This window comes from Crocuta crocuta, unplaced genomic scaffold (assembly GCF_008692635.1).
Source record: "Crocuta crocuta isolate KB4526 unplaced genomic scaffold, BGI_CrCroc_1.0 scaffold167, whole genome shotgun sequence".
NCBI classification, from domain to species: domain Eukaryota; kingdom Metazoa; phylum Chordata; class Mammalia; order Carnivora; family Hyaenidae; genus Crocuta; species Crocuta crocuta.
Window position 1 is genome coordinate 6,757,535 of NW_027532406.1, and position 22,122 is coordinate 6,779,656.

A 22,122-nucleotide genomic window follows, 5' to 3' on the forward strand; every position below is an offset into this window, starting at 1 on the left:
GGGTTCGAGCCCCGCGTCAGGCTCTGTGCTGACTGCCAGCTCAGAGCCTGGAGCCTGTTTCAGTCTGTGACTGGAGTCTGTGACTCCAGTCTCTGACCCTCCCCTGCTCACGCTGTCTCTCTCTCTGTCTCCTAGAAATAAATAAACATTTAAAAAAAAAAAAAATGGGATCATAGCATATATGCACTGTTTTGAAACCTGCTTTATAAACTTATTGCCTTAGCCATTTTTCCACATCTATAGACATACTCTACTTAATTTTTAAAAACTGGATATGATTTCTTCATATGGATGCAGTGTCATTTATTTTAGGAATATCCTACTGATGTTTGGGTCATATCCAAGTTTTCACCTTTCACAATACAAGTTCTATACTATACTATAATCCTTTGTACTTTTATCTCTAGACAACTCATAGAGATGTATTTCAGTAGGAAACATAACTAGAAGTTGAATTTCGGGGTCAAGAATTATAAATATTTGGTGCACCTGAGTGGCTCAGTTGGTTGAGCGTCTGACTCAATTTCAGCTCAGGTCATGATCCCAGGGTCGTTGGATTGAGCCCTGCATCAGATTCTGCACTGAGCATGGAGGCTGCTTAAGAATCTCTCCTCCTTTCCCTCTCCCCATCCCCTCACTAAAAATAAGTAATTTTAAAAATTACAAACATTTAACATTTTAATAGCTATTGTGTGTTATAAAGAGAGGTTGTGCCCATTTACTCTTCAACCTTTAGGAGTCTTTATTTCATCATAACCTGCCTACCTTGTGTATTGTGAATCATTACAATCTTTGTGAATCTAATCATTTAGGCAAAAATGATTTCCCAATTTTTTAATGTACATTTCTATAATATTAAATGAAGTTGAGCCTTCTTTATATGATTTATGTATTATCTTTCATTTGTACTGAAACAATTTTCCTACTATTATAAACAAATTTCCTAGCATTCTATCCACTATTAAAATTAAAAAGTTTATAAAAGTAACAGTCCATATCTAAACCTTAGTAACTAAGTCTAATGAATTCCTGAGTGATTCACGTACTTGGTGTGCCCAAGATTCTTGAACAATCATGAAGAAAATATCCCTGGGATAAACAGGCTGACAGGCATTTGTAATACAGTATGATGATATATACTATGACCAGGTGCAGGATGCTATAGAAATACTTACAAGGGAAATCTAACTCAATTTTGTTTAAGGGGAAAGCAGCACTGACACTGAGATGTGACAGATAATAAGGAACCAGTAATCAGGTAGAAGGAAAGCAGGAGGCGAGGGAGTTCTGGGCAAAAAAAGCTTCATTCATAAACAGTGTCTGAGGGATCTACAATATTTGAGTATCGATGAAGCTTCGTGTGTAAAAGGAAAAGTGATGAGAGATGAGGCTGGAAAGGAAAATGAACTGTATCCTGAGAACAATATGAAACAACTGAATGATTGTAAGCAGGACTATCATGAACACATTCGGATTATCATGAACACTGTAGAAGGAACACTTTGATTACAATGTATAGAAAGTATTAGAAAATGGCAAAACAGCAAGGCAAAAGCTAGAGACCTAGGTAGCAGGCTGTTGTAGAATTCAAAAGACGTATCAGTGGCCTCACCAAGGCAGTGGCAATCACCATCTATGCACTCAACAAATACTTAGTAACCTAAGAAATGTCAGGCACCAAGGCAAACAAATATAAGACTGCATGTGTACTCATGATCTTTATACTCTGGTAGAGGAGATGGAAGTTAATCAAATAATGAAACACACAAATAAATTCAGCCAACAAATGTAATAGATGACGCATGGGTCTAAGAGGGAAAGAGCATTTATAAGAGGGCAATCCGATACTGAAGAAACAGCAGAGAACAGAGGTCTCTGCCCTCATGTGGTCACTGTCTAATGAGAAGCCTGTCAATCAGCAAGATAAATGTTGTAAGGCCAGGATGGCTAAAGGTGATCCCAAGAAACCAAAGAGCAAGATGTCTGCTTATGCCTTCTTTGTGCAGACATGCAGAGAGGAACAGGAACCCACAGGTCCCCGTCAATTTTGCACAATTTCCCAAGAAGTGCTCTGAGGTGGAAGACAATGTCTGGGAGAGAGAAGTATAAAGTGGATGAAATGGCAAAGGCAGATAAAGTGTGCTATGATCAGGAAAAGAAGAATTATGGACCACCTAAGGGAGGTAAGAAAAAGAAGGACCCTAGTGCCCCAAAGGCCACCGTCTAGATTCTTCCTGTTTTGTTCAAAATTCTGCCCCAAGATCAAATGCACAAACCCTGGTATCTTCATTGGAGACATGGCAAAGAAGCTGGGTGAGAGGTGGAATAACTTTAGTGACAGTGAAAAGCAGCCTTACAACAATAAGGCAGCAAAGCTGAAGGAAAATGAGAAGGATGATGCTGACTATAAGTCCAAAGGAAAGTCTGATGGCACAAAGAAAGGATCCTGCTAAAGTTGCCAGAAAAAAAGGTGGAAGAGGAAGATGAGGAAGATGAAGAAGATGAAGAGGAGGAGGCGGAGGAGGAATAAAAAAAACTATTTATCTGTTTAAAAAAAAGAGGACAATCTGACCTAGTTTGGAGCAAGGAAGAATTCCCTGAAAGTGGTGCTCTAGATTTTTATCTGAAAGAGGAGTACGAGTTGCTACTCAAGGAAGATTACAAGTTCAAGAGCCCTGTGGTGTGAGGCAACATGGCAGGTATGGAGAGTGTGCAGAAATGAAAGGAAATGGAAACCAACTTGACAATAAACTATTTAAAAAATTATAAACCAGAAATTAAAAATTAAGAAACAACAACAACAACAACAAAAGAAATGACAGGAAAGTATAATAAGATGAAGCGGGAAAGTAAGTAGGGGCTAGGCCATAAATGAATTCAAGAACTATTGATAGATGAAACTGGGGGGACCTTGGTGAAGGGAGGAGAAATGAGGTATAAAGGAAAGAAGCATTATTCTTGACTCCCAGATTTTAATTTTCTCCAACAGTAGTAAGAAAGAAATGGACCATTTTCAGCCATGGAAGATAGAATCTAAAAATCTTTGTAGCTGGGGCACCTGGGTGGCTCAGTTGGTTAAGCGTCTGACTTTGGCTCAGGTCATGATCTCACAGTTCACACGTTCGAGCCCCTTGTTGGGTTTTGTGCTGACAACTCAGAGACTGGAGCCTGCTTCAGATTCTGTCTCCTTCTCTCTCTCTCTCTGTCCCTCCCCTACTCACACTCTCTCTTTCAAAAATAAATAAACATTTTAAAAATAATAAAAAAATAAAAATACTTTGTAGTTAACTGAATGGCAAATGGTAAGGAAGAAAAGTCAAGGGTGATATGTAGATTTCTGGCTTAGGCTATGGGTAGATGTACCATTCAACAATAGGGAATGCTGGAGACAGAGTGGGTACAGTAAAATATAAGAGAATGAATTCAATTTTAGGTACCCAATAATGGATTGAGGTGTCTGTAGCCAGTAGGATGAACATAGGTCTGGATTCTAGAGAAAGAGCTAACCTGGAAAAAGATGTGGACATTACTAGCCTGTGCACAGGAACCATGGGAGTGAATAGTCACATGCATCTATATACATAGCTATGCTTCTTTATTTCTATACTTACTCTCTGCTTGCTATAAGAAAAGCATTGTCCTAAATACTTTAAATAAATGATTTCACTTAAACCTTAAAAGTGGAAAAAATTATTTTTAGTGTCATTTTTCAAAAGGGAAACATAGACACAGTAACATGAAGTGACTTATTCAAGGTTACAGAACCTGTAATACAATTAGGATTTAAACCCTAATCTGATTCCTAAATCCATGGTATTAATCACTATGCTCAGGAAGAATATACTGAGTGAGAAGAAACACATACAAAGATTAGATCTTTGACTGGGTGACTCAGTCAATTAAGCGTCTGGCTTTAGCTCAGGTCATGAACTCATGGTTTGTGGGATTGAGCCCCATGTCAGGCTCCACACTGATAACATGGCCCACTTCAGATCCTCTGTCCCCCTCGCTCTCAGCCCATCCTCCCTTGTGCTCTCTCTCTCAAAAAATAAAAATTTTAAAAAGTAAAACAATAAAGAGATATAATAAAATCACACAATTTACGAATCTTATTTGAATCTATAAAAGAAAACTATAAAAACAAAAAATATAGGGGCCCCAGGGTATCTCAGTCGATTGAGCATCTAATTTCAGCTCAGGTCACGATCTCAGTTTATGAGTTCGAGCCCTGTGTAGAGCTCTGTGCTGACAGCTCACAATCTGGAGCTTGCTTCAGATTCTGTGTCTATCTCTCTCTCTCTGGCCCTCACTGGCTCATGCGCTGTCTCTCTTTCTCTCAAAAAGAAACAAACATTAAAAAAAAGTTTTTAACAAAAACTATAAAAGAAAAAACAAAGCAATCATGAGGCAATTGACAATTAAACACTGACATTTGATGATATTAATTACTATTAATTTTTTAGGTGTGGTAACAGTATTATAGGTTGAAGAAAAAAACCAATTCTTTTCTTTTAGAGATACATACCCAAATATTTATGGATTTAATAGTATGTTATCTAGGGTTTGCTTAAAATAATTCAGGAGCAGGAAGTGAGTGGGCATTGGATGAAATAAGGTAATTGTTGCAGCTGGAGAATGAACACACAGGGGTTCATTACACTGTCAACTTTTGTATATATTTAAAATTTTCTACTATAAAAAAGCTAAAAGAAAAAAAGACATACGAACTTAGTATTCTGACCCATTCAATAAATATTTGTGATTCATTTTATAACAACAACTTTAAAATATTACCCACTCTGGGGCACCTGGGTGGCTCAGTCAGCTAAGCGTCCAACTTCGGCTCAGGTCATGATCTCGCTGTCCATGAGTTCGAGCCCTGGGTCAGGCTCTGTGCTGACAGCTCAGAGCCTGGAGCCTGCTTCAGATTCTGTGTCTCCCTCTCTTTGTCCCTTCCCCAGCTCACACTCTGTCTCTCTTTCTCTCTCAAAAATACACATTAAAAAAAATTTTAAATAATTAATTTTTAAAAAGTGAAATATTACCCACTCTAACCCACAGAAACTCATTTTGTTTCAACGCTTATATTTTCAAGACCACATTGTGAAAATCTTCAGAAACTTTCTCATGAAAATGGGTGGAATTATGAAAAGTTGGCTATAACTTCATTCTGATTTAGATTCTATTCTAAAAATGACTATCAAACCTGGTCCACAAAGAACAATATTTTTGTTCAGTGAGTCATCCCTATAATCTCAATTAGAGAAGTATGAGAAAAGACTTACCTGTTTTATGTGTGGATTCATGGCCATTTCAGTTACATTCTTTTTGGTCTCACAAAAAATAATAGCCCTCCCTTCAGACCCACTGTAGACTTGAAGGACATCTCCAATAACTGCTGGCCTCTGAGACCAATGGCATTGGATGGCCAAATGCTTTGAGGAAAGAAAATACCAATTATCTGTTTCGTTGAAATTAGTGAAAATGATTCCCCTTGTATATTTTTTTCTAATCTGTTCAAGAATTGGTCTCTCTGGGAGATAATAAAACAGCAATTCTTCTGAACCCCACTTAAAAATAATATACAAATGGGCACAGGTGAAAGGATATACAATCTAGTATATTTATACAATGTAATACTACTCAGTAATTAAAAGGCACAAAAAAATAATAGAGAAAATCAACTACTGATGCAACAATATGGATTAATCTCAAAACATACACTAGGTAAATAAAGCTTTACAGAAAGAGAACACACACAGTAGGATTCCATTTATACCAAGTTCTATGATAGGCAAAACTAATTTATGTAGAAAAATTCAGAACAGTGGCTGTCTCTGAATGGGGTCTTCACTGAAGCAGAGGTATGAGGGAATTTTCTGGGATGATGGTAATATTTCTATAACTGGGTAGGGAGTTAGGTATATACATTTATGAATTTGTCAACACTAAAATATACTTAAAATTCTGGTTTTTTAATAAGTAAATCTCATCTTTAAAAATTGCAAATATTATATGAAACCCAAAAATATGCTAACATGAAAGAAGCCCAACACAAAAAGGTCACATACTGTATCATTACATTTATATGAAGTATCAAGAATAGGTAAGTCCAGTGCTCGCTTCGGCAGCACATGTACTAAAATTGGAATGATACAGAGAAGATTAGCATGGCCCCTACATAAGGATGACATGCAAATTCGTGAAGCATTGCATATGTTTTTGAGAAACTTAACAGAAGACCATGAGGGAGGAGAAGGGGAAAAAAAAGTTACAGAGAGGGAAGGAATCAAACCATAAGAGACTCTTAAATGCAGAGAACAAACTGAGGGTTGATGGGGGTGGGGGAGGGGGGCAAGTGGGTGATGGGAATGGAGAGGGCACTTGTTGAGGTGAGCACTGGGTGTTGTATGGAAACCAATTTGACAATAAGTTATATTTGAAAAAATAAAATGTAATGAAACGTAAGGAAAATTAAAAATAAAACAAATGTGGGGAGCCTGGGTGGCTCAGTCGGCTGAGCATCCAACTTCGGCTCAGGTCATGATCTCATGGTTCGTGGGTTCAACCCCATGTCAGGCTCTGTGCTGACAGCTAGCTCAGAGCTGGAGCCTGTTTCAGATTCTGTGTCTCCCTCTCTCTCTGACCCTCCCCTGCTCACACTGCCTCTCACTCTCAGAAATAAGTAAAACATTTTTTAAAAATGTTTTAAATAGGGGCACCTGGGTGGCTTAGTCGGTTAAGCGTCCGACTTTTGCTTAAGTCATGATCTCACGGTTCGTGGGATCGAGCCCCGCATCGGGCTCTGTGCTGACCGCCAGCTCAGAGCCTGGAGCCTGTTTGAGAGTCTGTGTCTCCCTCTCTCTTTGACCCTCCCCTGCTCACGCTGTCTCTCTCTCCTAGAAATAAAAAAAAAAAAAAAGTTTTAAATAAATAAATAAAACAAACGTAATGAAACAAAAATAATTAAGTAAATAAAAAAGAATTAAAAAAACATTAAGAATAGGTAAGTCCATAGGGACAGAAAGCAGATTGGTGATGCCAGAGGCGATGCAAAAGGGACAATGGGGAGCAACTGCTTAATGGTTATCAGGTTTCCTTTTGGGGCGATGACATGTTTCAGAAGTAGACAAAAGCTATGGTTTCACAACATCATGAATGTACTAAACGACACTGAACTGTACATGTTATACAGTTAATTTTGTGAATTTTGCGGGGCGCCTGGGTGGCTTAGTCGGTTAAGCGTCCGACTTTCGCTTAGGTCATGATCTCGCGGTTCGTGGGTTCGAGCCCCGCGTCGGGCTCTGTGCTGACTGCCAGCTCAGAGCCTGGAGCCTGTTTCAGTCTGTGACTCCCTCTCTCTCTCTGACCCTCCCCTGCTCACGCTGTCTCTCTCTCTCTCTCCTAGAAATAAATAAAAAATAAAACCTTTAAAAAAAAAAATTTTTTTTGTGAATTTTGCTTCAGGAAACTTGTAGGGGTGCCTGGATGGTTCAGTTGGTTGAACATCTGACTCTTGATTTTGGCTCAGGTCATGATCCCAGAGTCATAGGATCAAGGCCTGCATCAGACTCTGCAATGACCTGTGGAGCCTGCTTAAGATTCTCTCTCTCTCCCTCTGCACTCTTACACTCTCTCTCTCAAATAAAAATACATAAATAAATAAATGATAAAAAATTTATAATGTGTATGGATAATTAATATAGAATTCTTTTGACTTTTCATTATTTGAAAATTTTCATGACAAAATGTTGGCGGGGCACCTGACTGGCTCAGCTGGTAGAGCACGCAACAAACTCAAGGTTGTGAGTTCAATCCCCATGTTGGGTATAGAGATTACTTAAAAAAGAAAATCTTTAGGGGTGCCTAGATGGCTCAGTTGGTTAAGTGTCCAACTTCGGCTCAGGTCATGACCCTGTGGTTTCTGAGTTCAAGCCCTGCATCGGGCTCTGTGCTGACAGCTCTGAACCTGGAGCCTGCTTTAGATTCTTTTTTTTTTTTTTTTTAATGTTTTATTTATTTCTAGGAGAGAGAGAGGGAGAGACAGCGTGAGCAGGGGAGGGTCAGAGAGAGAGGGAGTCACAGACTGAAACAGGCTCCAGGCTCTGAGCTGGCAGTCAGCACAGAGCCCGACGCGGGGCTCAAACCCATGAACCGCGAGATCATGACCTAAGCGAAAGTCGGAAGCTTAACCGACTAAGCCACCCAGGCGCCCCGCCTGCTTTAGATTCTCTGCCTTCCTCTCTCTCTGCCCTTCCCCTGCTCACGCTCTCTCTCTCTCAGAAAACAAACATTTAAAAAAATCTTTTTCTTAAAAAGAAAATAAAATCTTTAATCAGGTTCCACACTGAATGTGAAGTCTACTTGAGATTCTCTCTCTCAATCACTCTCTACTCCTCCCCCACTCTTACAAGCTTTCTCTCTCTCAAAATACATAAATAAATAAACTTTAAAAATCTTTAAAAAAATAAAAATCTTCTAAAAAATGCTCGGGATAAACTGATATTGTATATTCTAAATCTGTACATTTTAACATGTATTATAACTCAATAAAATTGTTTTTAAAATATAATACAGGGGCACTTAGGTGACTCAATCAGTTGAGTGTCCAACTGCAGCTCAGGTCATGATCTCGCAGTTCGTGAATTCAAGCCCCACATCAGGCTCTGTGCTTAGAGCCTGGAGCCTGCTCCAGATTCTAGATCTCCCTCTCTCTCTGCCCCTCCCCACTTACACTCTGTCTCTGTCTCTCTCTCAAAAATCAATAAACGTTAAAAAAAATTGGACTCTTGATATCAGCTCAGGTTGTGATCTCACGGTCTTAAGATCAAGCCCCAGGTTGGGCTCCATTCTCAGCTTGAGATTCTCTCTCTGCCCTTACCCACTTGTGCAGGTGTGTGCGTGCTCTCTCTCTCTCTCTCAAAATAAATAAACATTTTTAAAAAATAATAATAATAGGGCATCTGGATGGCTCTCAGTCTGTTAAGTGGCCAACTGTTTTTGGCTCAGGTCACAACATCATGATTTATGGTTTGAGCCACAAGTCAGGTTCTATGCTGATAGTGCAGAGCCTGCTTGGGATTCTCTCTCTCATCCTCTGTCTCTGACCCTTTCCCACTCCCACAGGTGTGCACATATGTGCATGCACTCTCTCTTTCTTTTTTTTTTTTTTTTTTTTTGTGNTTCTCAAAATAAACTTTAAAAAAATAATAATAAAATGTAATATAAATTAACTATAGAGCATCTGGAAAGTAGAGAAAAGAACAAAGAAAACGAAGAATCTTTTGTACCACCTATGACACTCCTGCTTCTTCCTCCCCATTGTTCAAAAAAACATCCAAGAACCTAAATCTCATCAAGCCTCATAATCCAAACATCAATTCACAGGAAAATGAAAGTGGAGGAACATGTTAAATAACACCACAGGGCTGCCAATTAGCAAAATTAAGACTGTGGGAAATGCATCATTTGAAAAATGATGATGTCCTTTCAACAAAAAAAAAATTACAAGTAAAAAGTGACAGAGGAGCCTGTAGATTATAAGACTTTAAGAGAAATCTAAACCAGTGGCAATTCAAAGATCTTATTTGGATCCAGACTGAAACTACTAAAGAAAAAGACAACTAGTATAACATGGGCACTAGATATTCAATAATATTAAATTATAAGGTTTTTTTTCTTGTGATTACTTTGTAGTTTTTGTTTTGTTTTTTAAAGAACACTTATTCTTTTCAAAATATACACAATTACATGAAGATGAAACAATGACTGGATTGCTTCAAATGTAGGAATGAAGACTGTATGGGGGTATAGAAAAGATCATCATTAAAGCCTGGTGATGACGGCCGCCTGGGTAACCCAGTGGGGTAAGCGTTAGACTCTTGGTTTCAGCTCAGGTAATGACCTCACAGTTGGTGGATTCGAGCCCTATATCAGGTTCTGCACGGATAGCACAGAGCCTGCTTGGGATTCTTGGTCTCCCTTTCTCTCTGCCCCTCCCCTGCTCTTGTTCTCTCTCTCTCTCTCAAAAATAAAATAAATAAACATTAAAAAAGAAAAAAAAGCCTGGTGATGGGTACCATCAGGTCCCTTATAATATTCCATTTCTGCATATGTTTGGAAACTTCCTTAATCAATTTTTTTCACTGACACATTTTATTCTTATAAAACTTTCAAGGATTACAAAATTTAAGGGAAAGTTCCCTTTGACGATCCTGTACCATAAAAGTCTTCTTCCCCAAAAGTAATTACTATTACTTTGACATTTATCCTTCCAATCTATCTTTATACATTTACATAAATACCTAAAGAATCCATTTAGCATTATTTGTGTATATAATTCTGTACATATTACTTTGTAATTTGGGTTTTATCACTCAAATTCATTCTTTTAACCATTCCACTGTACTTATACATTCTATTTATTAGCCTATTTTTATTTGCATATATATATATATATATATATATANACTCACAACCCTGAGATCAAGAGTCACATGCACTACCAATTGAGCTAGCCAGGCGCCCCTTTCACTCTTTTTAAAAATATGTATACTATTGGTTTAAATTTTTATGGAGGGAAAATTATCAACTTTTTCTTTTATGGTATCTTCTTCTGACTGTTTAGAAAAGCTTTCCCTCCCGTGAAACCAAATAATTGTTCATCTACACCTGCTTTAAATTTTATGGTTCACTTTTTAAACTTTTTAAATTTTTTTTATAGCTTATTTATTTTTCAGACAGAGTCAGAGCACGAGCTGGAGAGGGGCAGAGAGAGAGGGAGACACAGAATCTGAAACAGGCTCCAGGCTCTGAGCTGTCAGCACAGAACCCAATGCAGGACTCGAGCCCATAAACCGCAAGACCATGACCTGAGCCAAAGTCGGACGCTTAACCGACTGAGCCTCCCAGGCGCCCCTACTGTTCACTTTTTAAAATTATTTTAGGAACTTTTTTGGTGTAGGGTAGGAGATGAAGCTCTAACTATTATCAGCACTATTCTCTTCATATTGATATAAACTGTCTCCTCTGTCAGTTTCTACATACTTTAAGTCCTTCTCTCTGGCTGCTTGTGTATCTCCTGTTAGGACTTGCCTATTAACATATTTTCTTCTACTTATTCTATTCTGCTTCCTAGTCTCAGACCACAGAAATACATAGGTATCTTACTGACTAAAGGTAAAAAAGAGATTTGGCCTGAACTGGTACCTAAAACTTAAAGTTCAGCTTCAACAAATTTCAAATACCAACTAAAAGCTACAATCTATTATGCTAGAAAGCTACTTACTTCCACAGTAGTTGCAGCCTTTTGAGTCATTTTTCCAACAAGGTCAACCTGTTCATATCTGGATTTCATGTATTTTTTTGCAACTTTGTATACCCATTGTGGGCAAGTTGCAGAAAAAAGTAAAGTCTGAGGATTGTCTTCAGAATCTTAAATAAACAAAAAGAATTCAAATGCTTTCTTAATATCCATGACATTATCAGCTCTTCAAACCCCCCCCCACCCAACCTTCAAAGAAATAAAAAACTCAAGACTTGGAGTAAATTTTGAACACATGAACTTTACTCCAATTATTAAAACTTTCAACTTTCAAAATTGAGGGAAAATATGAAGAAAACTGAACCCAGAAAAAAACATGAGAATTTGAGACAATGATCAGAGAATTCAGTAAAAATGAGTTAGTAAATCTAACTATGGACTATAAAAAATAATACATGAAAGAAAGTGTAGGAAGCTAACAAATATGTTAAAGTACGTCACCATACTCTGTTGTTTAGAAAGAGAACAGATACCAAATAACTTTAGTTTTGTTAGAAGGCTGGGGACAGTGTATAATAATTATGAAATGAAAAATTTATCACTTTTAGATATAAGAATAATTGCTAATGTGTTTATTTTGAATTAGGATATACCAGTTTTGTAGGATTCATGGATGATATCTTCCACTTGTTCAGCAAATCCTAAATCTAACATTTGATCCACTTCATCAAGCACAACATGGCGCAGTTTAGAAAGATCTAATCGGCCGCTCTGCAGATGGTCTTTGATACGACCAGGAGTCCCAACCAAGATGTCAATACCATTTCGAATATGATTAACTGTTAGAGGAGAGATATATCATAATGTATAAAAATCAAAATACATTTTCAATTATTTCTTTAGATTTAAGTAGCAAATACATCTTTGCACTACTCTCATACATATTTACTTACTTTGGCTTTGATAGGATGTTCCACCATAAAAACATGCCACACTGAGTTTCCTAGTGATATCTTTGAAGTCTTTGGCTACTTGGTTTGCCAGTTCCCTTGTAGGGGCCAAAACAAGTACCTAAGCAAGAGATTTAAAAAAATAAAAAGATACTTTTCTAAAGACAACTAAATTCAAACTGAGAACACTTTTTTTCTAAGGTGCATTTAAAACTAGAACTCTAAACATTAAAGTCATAGTATTTAAAGACAGAGCACCAATACCAATAAGAACGATAACTTATATTGATTGATAATATCCTCCCCCCTTCCTTCAGGTTTTTTTTTTTTTCAAAACTCACTTTCTCAATGAGGTTCTTAACCCTCTTTTCATATCCTCCATCCCTCCTTAAATGTATCTCCTGAGCACTTATGTCATATAAAATATTCATCTTTTACCTTTTTGTTTATTGTCTCTCACCCACTAAAATATAAACTGCCATGAAGGCACGGATTTATGTCAATTTAAGTTACTGAATTCCTTACACTTGAGACTGTGCCTGGCACAGAACAGATACTCAAAAAGTATTTATTAAATGAAGAAACAAATGTTCATAAGCCAATCACCAGTGCTTTGAGTGAATTACGGAATTTGATCCACACAAAAACTCTGTGAGGTGGATTATCCCAATTTTACAGATGAGGAACCTGAGTCTTAGAGAAGATGAGTCTTGTCCAAGATCAAACAGCTAGAAGTGGTGGAGCTGGACTCTCCAATAATGTCCTTCTAGCATAAAAGCTTTTTAAATCAGTGTCCTATTTCTATTACTTGCAGTCTTTCTTAATTTCACCAAAGAAACAAAACTCTCTAAAATAGGTTTTTCCTGTTGGCCAACCTCATCCAACACCATTATGACTTAATTATATTCATATATATGAATTTACTTTCATATTGCAATACCATTCAGTAGGAGTCTCAAAGAACAAATTACTTTTAGTCACATGTCTGTTCAAATCATGATGATTTTTTTCTTTTTTCTTTTATTAACTGTAAAATGAACACAGGTTCTGAAAACATCGAATTTCAGGCTAAAATTTCATTAGGTCCTCTCTGCTCTCTACTACTTATACATTAAGACAGATTTCTAGTATCCCAATAACATATGGACTAGCAGTATCATTTTTATAATCTCTTCTTAAAAAATCAACCAGTGAAATAAATCATATTGATTATCAACTGAATGACCAAATAAATGAATACCTCTTTAGCAAATTCATTGTTTAAAAGCAAAGGTCAAGACTGAAAAAAAAGAAGACAAGGTCACTAAATATATTCACTATAAATACACCTAAAGTTAGACACGCTGGCTTTATAACATCTTTGTTTACAAACATCTTTATCAAAGACATCTATGGATCCATACACATTACACTCATAAGTAATAACTACTTCATTTGGCTTGAGATTTATATTACAAATCCACTAGTTTTTGCTTTAGGACCTAAAGATTTACTTTCTGCCACAGAGCTACCTCTTTGATCTTGGGGGTTCTTGAACTTAAGATCAGTATATTCTTTCTTTCCCTAACCATTAGAGTAATGTTTAAACCTTTTACTCCCTATAGTGGTTACCTTTGGTGAGCGGCTTTTTTTAATTGTCTCTTGATTTCTTTGGAGTCTTTCAATCAAGGGGATAGCAAAAGAAAATGTCTTTCCTGTTCCTGTCCGTGCTTGAGCAATTAAATCTTTTCCTTCATATACAGGACCAAAGGTCTTAACTTGAATAGGAAAGAGATATGTTACCCCTCGACCTGTAAAATGAGATTTCATTGAAATATATTTAAGACTAAAGTTAGGAAAAAATATATTTATTTGAAAATGACAATCCAGATTCCTCTATGTCAGCCTAAAAATATACCACCTAGTGACATTTACAGTTATTCCTACCCCAAAAAGGAATTTTTAAAAAATTGGTCTGAATTCTTGAGAGATACATACAATTATTAAAGTTAAAAACCAGTCAGAATATCAAAAAGGATGATGTAGAAATAACTGCAATTAAAGAAGGACTATTTCTCTTACACTTTCTATACTCTCCTTTTGGTAAGAAGAGGCAAAGATTTTTATAAAATCTAGTTGCAGGCTTTCAGTTGTATATCTATTAAAGTTCATAGTACCTTTTAGAAGCTTTATAGTTTCTTCAGAAATAGGGAAATTGGAGAAGGCTCCTTCTTTCTGTTCACGTGTCAGGCTCTGTTAAAATGAAATCAAAGTTCTAACTAATATAGTTCATATTCAACTAGGTATTTAGATTCTTACTTATTTATCATTTTTAGTTTTCCTAAGTGAGCTAACAAACCAGTTAGTTAGTACTTGCAAAAATTGTATAGATTAACTTACACAATCAATTAGTAGAAAATTCTTTTAATTTCAAAAGTATCCCTTTAAATACCAAGCTTACTTAATACATTTTCCCACAGTGCGTTTAAAAATGATTCATTCACACATAAAACTCCCTTTGGGAATATATCTACTACATAAATCAAAATATGTTTTCATTTGACTGAGACATTACAAAAACACTATTTGATCATCTAAGCCATATTCACAGATACAGACAGTATTAATTACAAGGACTAACAGAAGCCTGTAAACCATCCTAAAAAATTACACAATGAGAAAAATAAATTGTTTCTAAAATTCAATGTTAAAAAGTTGTTCTATGGCTCTAAAAAGCATGTTTTAGGTCATCGAAACAAAGTTCTGCAAGCTTGAAAGTTTCCTTAACATATATACAGGTTAGCATGATATTACCATTTAACATCTATTAAAAACTTTGTGTACTAGCCAATAGATGTACAGAAGAAAGACAGTATTATCTACCTGTCAACTTTATTATTGGTGTGTCTAGAGAAAGTTGCTCCAAAACCATACACAATAACAATTTTCAAACAGAGAACCAGATAAAAGACATAATATCAAACTGATATTGTAAGCAATTTCAGCAAACCTCAAGGCTATCATTTTTTTTAAATTAAAAGAAAAAAATTTCATTACAAAAGTAATACATTTTCATTATAGAAGCAACATATAAACAGAAACAAAACTATAATCCAGTCAGCTAATGCCACATTTGAAACAAACACTCCTTCATTCCTCACTCTATGCACATATAAATTTTTTTAAATAATACTGTATATACTGTTTCATAATCTGCATTTTTCATTTAATAAGATACACTGAATACTTTTTAACATTCTTCTATGACCTTCAGGATAGATGTCATGTATTGCATATAGTGTATTTTTTAAAACCAACTGCCTACTATCAGACATTTAGAATGCATAAATTTTTCAATATTATCAACAAAATTGTGATGAGAGTTTCATACATCCTTATACACCTCATGATTATCTCAAGAGGACACATGCTTACAAATAGAATTCCTACCCTAATATGATCTAAACAGAATAATAAACAATTAAGCTTAATACAGAGCGTTATACCAGATAAAATCCCAACAGAGCAAAAGCAACTCTGTACATTTCGCTACTAACAATACAAATTTGTAAGGCCTTATTTATTTTAATGTTTACTAATTTATTTATTTTGAAAGAAAGAGTGACAGCATGCGTAAACAGGGCAGAAGCAAAGAAAGAGTGAGAGAGAATCCCAAGCAGGCTCCATGCTCAGCAGAGAGCCCATAACAGGACTTGATCTCACAACCACTGAGATCATGACCTGAGCCGAAATCAAAAGTTGGATGCAAAATCTACTGAGCCACTCAGGGTTCCCTGTAGGGCCTTATTTAGATCAACTCTCAACCTATGTGCTTCCAGACAAGTTATCAAATTCACAAGTAAAAAAACACCATATTTTAAGGCAAAAAGTCAAGGTTTCCCCAAAGTTTACATAGTAAGTTAGGCTAAGACCTATTTAAATTATCAGCAACCATCAGATTTTAAAATATAAAGAATTATTGGGGTGTCTGGGTGGCTCTATTGGCTGAATGTCCAACTTGAGCTCAGGTCACAATCTCACCAACTGTGAGTTTAAGCCCCACATCGGGCTCGCTGCTATCAGCCTGTGAGTGCAGAGCCCACTTCCAATCGTCCATCCCACTCCCTCTGCCCCAACCCGCTTGCGCTCTCCCAAAAATAAGTATTTTTTTAAATTTTTTTTATGTTTTATTTAGTTTTCAGAGAGAGAGCGAGCGAGCGTGAACAGGAGAGGGTCAGAGAGAAAGGAAGATACAGAATTCAAAGACAGGCTCCAGGCTCTGAGCTAGCTGTCAGAACAGAGCCTGACGTGGGGCTCGAATCCATGAACCGCGAGATCATGACTTGAGCTGAAGTCGGACGCTTAACCAACTGAGCCACCCAGGCGCCCCAGTTTTAAGAATTAAATATAAAGAATTATTAATACCAAGAATTACTAAGACTATCAAAAGTTGTTTCTGTCTGAGGACCTGAGGAACTGACAATTTATGCTACCTAGGCAAATCTATGAACTCTGCTAGAGGAAAACTGCAAGAACAAACTGGACAAATTCTGTACAAGAAAATGTCTATTCTAACAGATAAAGGTAAAAGAATGGGGGGGGCGGGCGCCTGGGTGGCTCAGTCAGTTAAGCATCTGACTTCAGCTCAGGTCATGATCTCACGGTTTGTGGGTTCGAGCCCCACATCGGGCTCTGTGCTGATGGCTCAGAGCCTGTTTCAGATTCTGTGTCTCCCTTTCTCTCTGCCCCTTCCCCACTCATGCTCTGTCTCTCTCTGTCTCTCAAAACTGAATAAATGTAAAAAAAAAAAAATTTTTTTTAAAAGGTAAAAACGTGGGTTCAGGAATGCAAATTCAATACTAAGCATGGTTTCTATAACTCCCTAAATATTAATACTCTGGAAAACAGATTTCTTCAGATCATTTTTATACGGTTCATTTCTGTTTAAAAACGCAAACAGCTTTTGAGTTACGATATGACCTAAAGATCACTTAAAGTTGCTATTGTTACAGAAGCACAAAAGCAGAAGGCAAAATACACAAAGTCAAGAGGCTTTATGTACCTTGTTTCAGGAAGTCAGATGTCAATTCATGAATACTGGGATGGACTGAAATAACCATAAGAAATGCAAGTAGATGACCATCAATAAGCAATTTGGAAAAACTATTTAGGAACCCAAATGTATAGGAAAGGTTTAGATTTGACCACCTCCCCACCTCCACCCCCAAGAAAAAGGAAATACAATGACAGAAACAAGGGACAAAGGAAAAAGGGCTCAGATTTCAGCTGTACAGATTCCCCGTCCAACTGAAGGTAGTGAACACTAAGCAGGAAACATCATGGAATCAATTCTAATTAGTCTAAAAAATCAAATTAACCTGTATTTCAAGGATAATGGCAAATGCAAAACAAAAGGTATCCATACCTCCTCTAGTTTATTATCACTTGATTTATGAGTAGAACTATCTAAGGATGACACTCTCTTTGATTTTTTTTCATATTCATCAATATCTCCATTTGACAGCTCTTTTCTTCTTGACTTATGAGATTTAGAAAATTCATCTGAAAGTCTATTATTACATCCTTCTTCAGTGTCTCCATTTAGCTTCTCTTTCATTTTAGCTTTTTTGGGCTTGGGAGCATCCAAGTTATCTGCCACACCATTTTCTCTTGTTTCTGATTTCTCGTCTGAATCATAATGATGCCTTGATTTCCTTCTATCACTCTGTGGAAAAACAAAAAAGCAGTGACAAGAGGGTCACAAGCTCTCCTCTTAAGACTAGAGAAGTTGGAGCGTGACTCCCGAACCAACAAAGCTCAATCTATCGTCACCTTGAAAAGTTACCTGGTAGAAATGCCGAGCCTAAGCCTCATCTATTGCTTTCTTTTTCGTTCTATTTCTTGCATTCTCAAGACCTGGTCTCAACCCCTCCCCTCTTTAATCCCATTACATGATTTAAGGGAAATCACAATAGCTCCTTTCAGAAAAATATGAGAACCCAAGATTTATAAATTAAAAAACATATTCAAATCCAAAAACAAAAACTTCTAAAATCTCCATGGGAAAAAAAAAAGTTAATATTATTGAGTACCTACCCAGCACTGTGTAATGTTTTCGGGTTATCTTGTTTAAATCTTCGTAACAACCCTATAAGGGAAGTACAGGTCCATAATCCCTTATCCGAAATTCCGATATCCATAAAGCTCTGAAAACCGAAAGTTTTTGGTAACTTATTTGGAGACAAAACCTTACCTAACCTGAACTCATTTGGTGGAAAAATTTGACTCAAACTGATGTGAGGATATTTATAACCTTTACTTATTCCACTTAGTATACATATTCATATTTAATATTAAGGTGTTTGATCATAGATTGGGGGTCCCAAGCCCTACTGAGGTGTTACCCTTTTAAAAATCCCCAAAATTTTGAATTCCAAAACACATCTAGCCCCAAGAATTTTGGATAAGGGATAGTGAACCTGTATTACCTTTCCCATTGTACAGATGAGGAAACAGAAGCTCTTAGAGATAAATAATTTGCCAAAGACTCACATGCAGGATTTCCTTTCAAGTGGAAGTTCTAGAAATCAAGCTCTGTCTGATTTGAAAGCCCACGCTCTTTTCACATCATGCTGCCTCTCTGAACTTTGATAATTAATAGGTTAATGAATAAACAACTAACAAAACCTCAAAAATTCATGTAAAGCTCCGACTGTTATACTCCCATGGAAAGACAAGTACATTAGTAATCCTGGGAACTTTTAGAAAGTTTTTTTCTTAGTTAATTAATAGAACTTAAAAAAAAAAAAAAACTACTCTGCAACTTTACTTTTAAAATACCAAACTGGTGACCAGTGTTTTAGTATTTGCAAACAGCAAAACGGCAATTTAGCACTTCAGAATCACCTGGTCAAATGTTCAAAATAAATTAGATAGTAATTATTAGTGATAGCAAACACTGCCACCACCAAAATTTTGACCATGATTTACATAAATTTTACAGAGTACTTTCACATACACTTTTCTCATCCATAAAATGGAGGAAATGCTGTGAAAACAGAACAGCATATGTGAAAATGCTTTGTAAACAGTAAAGCTTTACGTTAACATAAATTATACAGTTACATGTTATAGCATTTGGTCTTTCATTAACTGAACTAACCCACATCTCCCCAAACCAGTAAGTTCCAAAGAAAAACAAGATTATTTACAGAGCCAGCCTTGGGCTCAGAACTCCTTTTGGGCCATGTACTTCAGGGAAATGAAGCAAGGTAAAGCGAGACCTCTAAGTTCAAGCCCAGAGATATCCCAAGGCGATGAAATACATTGTTTCACCTCAGATCCATAGTGCTTGATGCTCTTCACTTCCTTGGCTTCCCTGACACTCTATATTCCTTCCTTGTCCTCTCACCTCTACCCTCTTTAGTGATTCCTCTCCCTCCTCCTGTAGATGCTCCTTAAGTCTATGTTCTCTGTGTACGCTTTCATACCGTTTTCATGGCTTCAACACTTCCATGATTCCTTCCTCCCCTGCACTCCAGCTTTGAGAACGTATGGCCCAGCTTCATAGCTCTACATATCCAAATCCAAAGTTATCTTCAACTCAATGCCAGATCACTACCCAAATGCTCTGTTTCTGTTAGTTGGTACTCTGATCTGTTTCCAAATCTTTAATTATATCCCTCATAGTTAAAGGAAAATCAACAAGTATTTCTGGAGAATGTACAATGTGAAAGCCATCAATTTACAAAAACGTGCTAATATGTAAGGATGGACAAACATATGGCCATTTCTCTCAAAAATCTTTGGAAACATTTCAGAAAAACACACACAAGAAAAGTGACCTAACTTTACAAAGCGGCAAAGAATAGACACCAATCGAATGATAAAAATAGCACTGGAACAAGACTTCAAAGGGGAATGAGGTTACTGGATGTGTACACTGGAGTTTTTAGAATACACATATAAACTAAACCTTGACACACAAGATTTGAATGCAAAAGGAGAGAGAGGTATTTCAGGAGAAGCCAAAATTAAAATAACTGCTTGGTGATTCCACTTACATGAGGGATCTAGAGAAGTCAAATTCACAGAGACAGAAAGCAAAATGGTGACTGCTAGGGACTGAGGGGAGGGGGCAATGGGGAGTCGGTGTTTAAGGAGAAGAGTTTCAGTTTAGAGGATGAAAAAGTTCTGGAGATGAATGGTGGTGACGGCTGCAGAACAATATGAATGTACTTAACGCTGCAAACGGTACACCTTAAGATAGTTAAAACGGCAAATTTTATGTCGTATCTATTTCACCACGATTAAAAAAATAACTGCTTGGCTGTAAAGGCAAAGTTTACCTCGGTGATAAGGTAGGAAAGGTAGGTTCTGCTCTCTGGGGCTATTCAGAGTATTTTCACTTTTTTGGTCAAATGTCAGCCTTCAAATATCGCTTCCTCGAAACCCACTTTAGCTCTGTTTTCTTTTCTCCAAGTCTCTCTCTTTTGAGGGTTAGGGTGGGAATTCTCTCCAACTCCTCTACAGGGTCCTTGAAGGCAGGGGCTTATTTAAATTCCGTGGTGCCCAGCAAAGAGTGTGGCACAATTTAGGCTCTTAAATATTGAGGTCTGAATAAAAATATTAACAGTAAAGCTACTAGTAAAACAACCCACACGACCTCCATTACAGCCAAATCCTGGGAATGTTGGCCGTGACACTTTTCCTTAAGCCTCTAAAGACCGGTCTCGAGATTTGTAAACCTGAGATCGCTTTCCCCAAGATTCTCGCTCACGGGTCAGAGTGACAGAGAAGTAACACATATTAAAGGCAACCATTTTCTCAACCATCTTCTAAGGCGACCAACAAGAACCAAGTAACAGGCCTCGCTGCTTCAACAAGGAGAGGAAAGAAAGAACAGATTCCGCGGCGCTGGGAACTTGAGTCTGCCCATCTCGTAGGCGCCGACGGGAAGGGTTGAGGAAGCACCGGAGGCCGGGCCAAAGCCTAGTGCAGCCCTTCTCCAGGTTCGGGGTGTGGAAATGGGAATGGTCCCGGAACGACCTCAGGAGGGACGAGGGCTGCGCGAGGGGAGGCCGTGGGATGCTCCGGCCAGGTTGTGACAGGCCATCAGTTCAGAGACAGCTCCCCTCCCCGCCCAAGCCGGCGCAGCCCAAAAGGAGGCGCGGCCCATCCTCAGCGCACCTTTTGCCTCTCCTTCCTTTGGCTCTCGGTCTCCTCCAAGGGTGCCTCCAGCTCCATAATGTCCCCCCAGAGGAGTTTCCCAGGCATCATTCGCCGCCGCCGCCGCCTCCTTCTGGGCTCGGTGGCCACAACCACCTACGGGCAGCGGCAGCGTGAAAGGAAGCGGGGGCAGGGCGGCCGCCCGGCCAGGGCCTACGTCACTTCCGGGACACGCACCGCGCGGCGGGGAAAAATAATCCCGGATACTCTCGGTTTAAACTCTTCCTTTGCGTTGCAACCTGCCAGCCAATGAGTGTGAGCGATCTCGACTGGCCCACCCTTGTTCTAATGTGATTGGCTGCTAGGGTAAAACCCGGGCCAATCTCCATAAAGGATGCGCAAGCTTATTAGCATAAAATGATTCGGGTGTTCTTTCCTCTCCTCCTCTCCCCTTCCCCCACTCCGGACATTCCGCCTCGGCACTGCGGAGACACTTTGGGGCTTTCCAGGGTGCACTGCCGGGGCTGGTAAGGCCCTCGACTGCGGCGGAATGGGGCCCGTGCCCTGCGGGATGGCGCGTGGGCAGGCCCAAGCGGGGCCGGTGGGGAGCGCCACGCGCCTCCTCGCCATTCGCCGCCGGAAGCTGCAGGCCTCGGCCCGCCCATTTCGGGGTGAGGCGTTAACGTCTAACGGCTTCGCGCGTTGCCGGCGGCCCGGCGCTGGTGGGAAGGGGCTTGGTGGGGTCTGGAGTCGGCTAGGTGG

General features: G+C 38.3%; 1 protein-coding gene, 1 non-coding gene and 1 pseudogene across 2 annotated transcripts in view; 2 read left to right on the forward strand and 1 right to left on the reverse strand.

Moving 5' to 3' along the window:
• The window catches only part of DDX50 (DExD-box helicase 50), a 32,636-nt gene extending 11,077 nt beyond the window's left edge, over nt 1-21,559 (reverse strand). Inside the window, exons 1-8 of the mRNA XM_077778740.1 lie at nt 21,382-21,559; nt 17,618-17,917; nt 14,370-14,445; nt 13,825-14,003; nt 12,217-12,334; nt 11,917-12,102; nt 11,288-11,433; nt 5,286-5,435 (exon numbers count right to left, since the gene is read on the reverse strand). Coding sequence (XP_077634866.1) covers nt 5,286-5,435; nt 11,288-11,433; nt 11,917-12,102; nt 12,217-12,334; nt 13,825-14,003; nt 14,370-14,445; nt 17,618-17,917; nt 21,382-21,471 — 1,245 coding nt within the window. The 5' untranslated portion in view covers nt 21,472-21,559. The remainder of the gene's footprint in view (nt 1-5,285; nt 5,436-11,287; nt 11,434-11,916; nt 12,103-12,216; nt 12,335-13,824; nt 14,004-14,369; nt 14,446-17,617; nt 17,918-21,381) is intronic.
• Nucleotides 1,944-2,530, forward strand: LOC144243562 (high mobility group protein B3 pseudogene; annotated as a pseudogene).
• Nucleotides 6,116-6,222, forward strand: LOC144243604 (U6 spliceosomal RNA). The gene has a single exon (XR_013338692.1). It is a non-coding gene; the product is annotated as a U6 spliceosomal RNA (small nuclear RNA).
• Nucleotides 21,560-22,122: the final 563 nt, after the last annotated feature.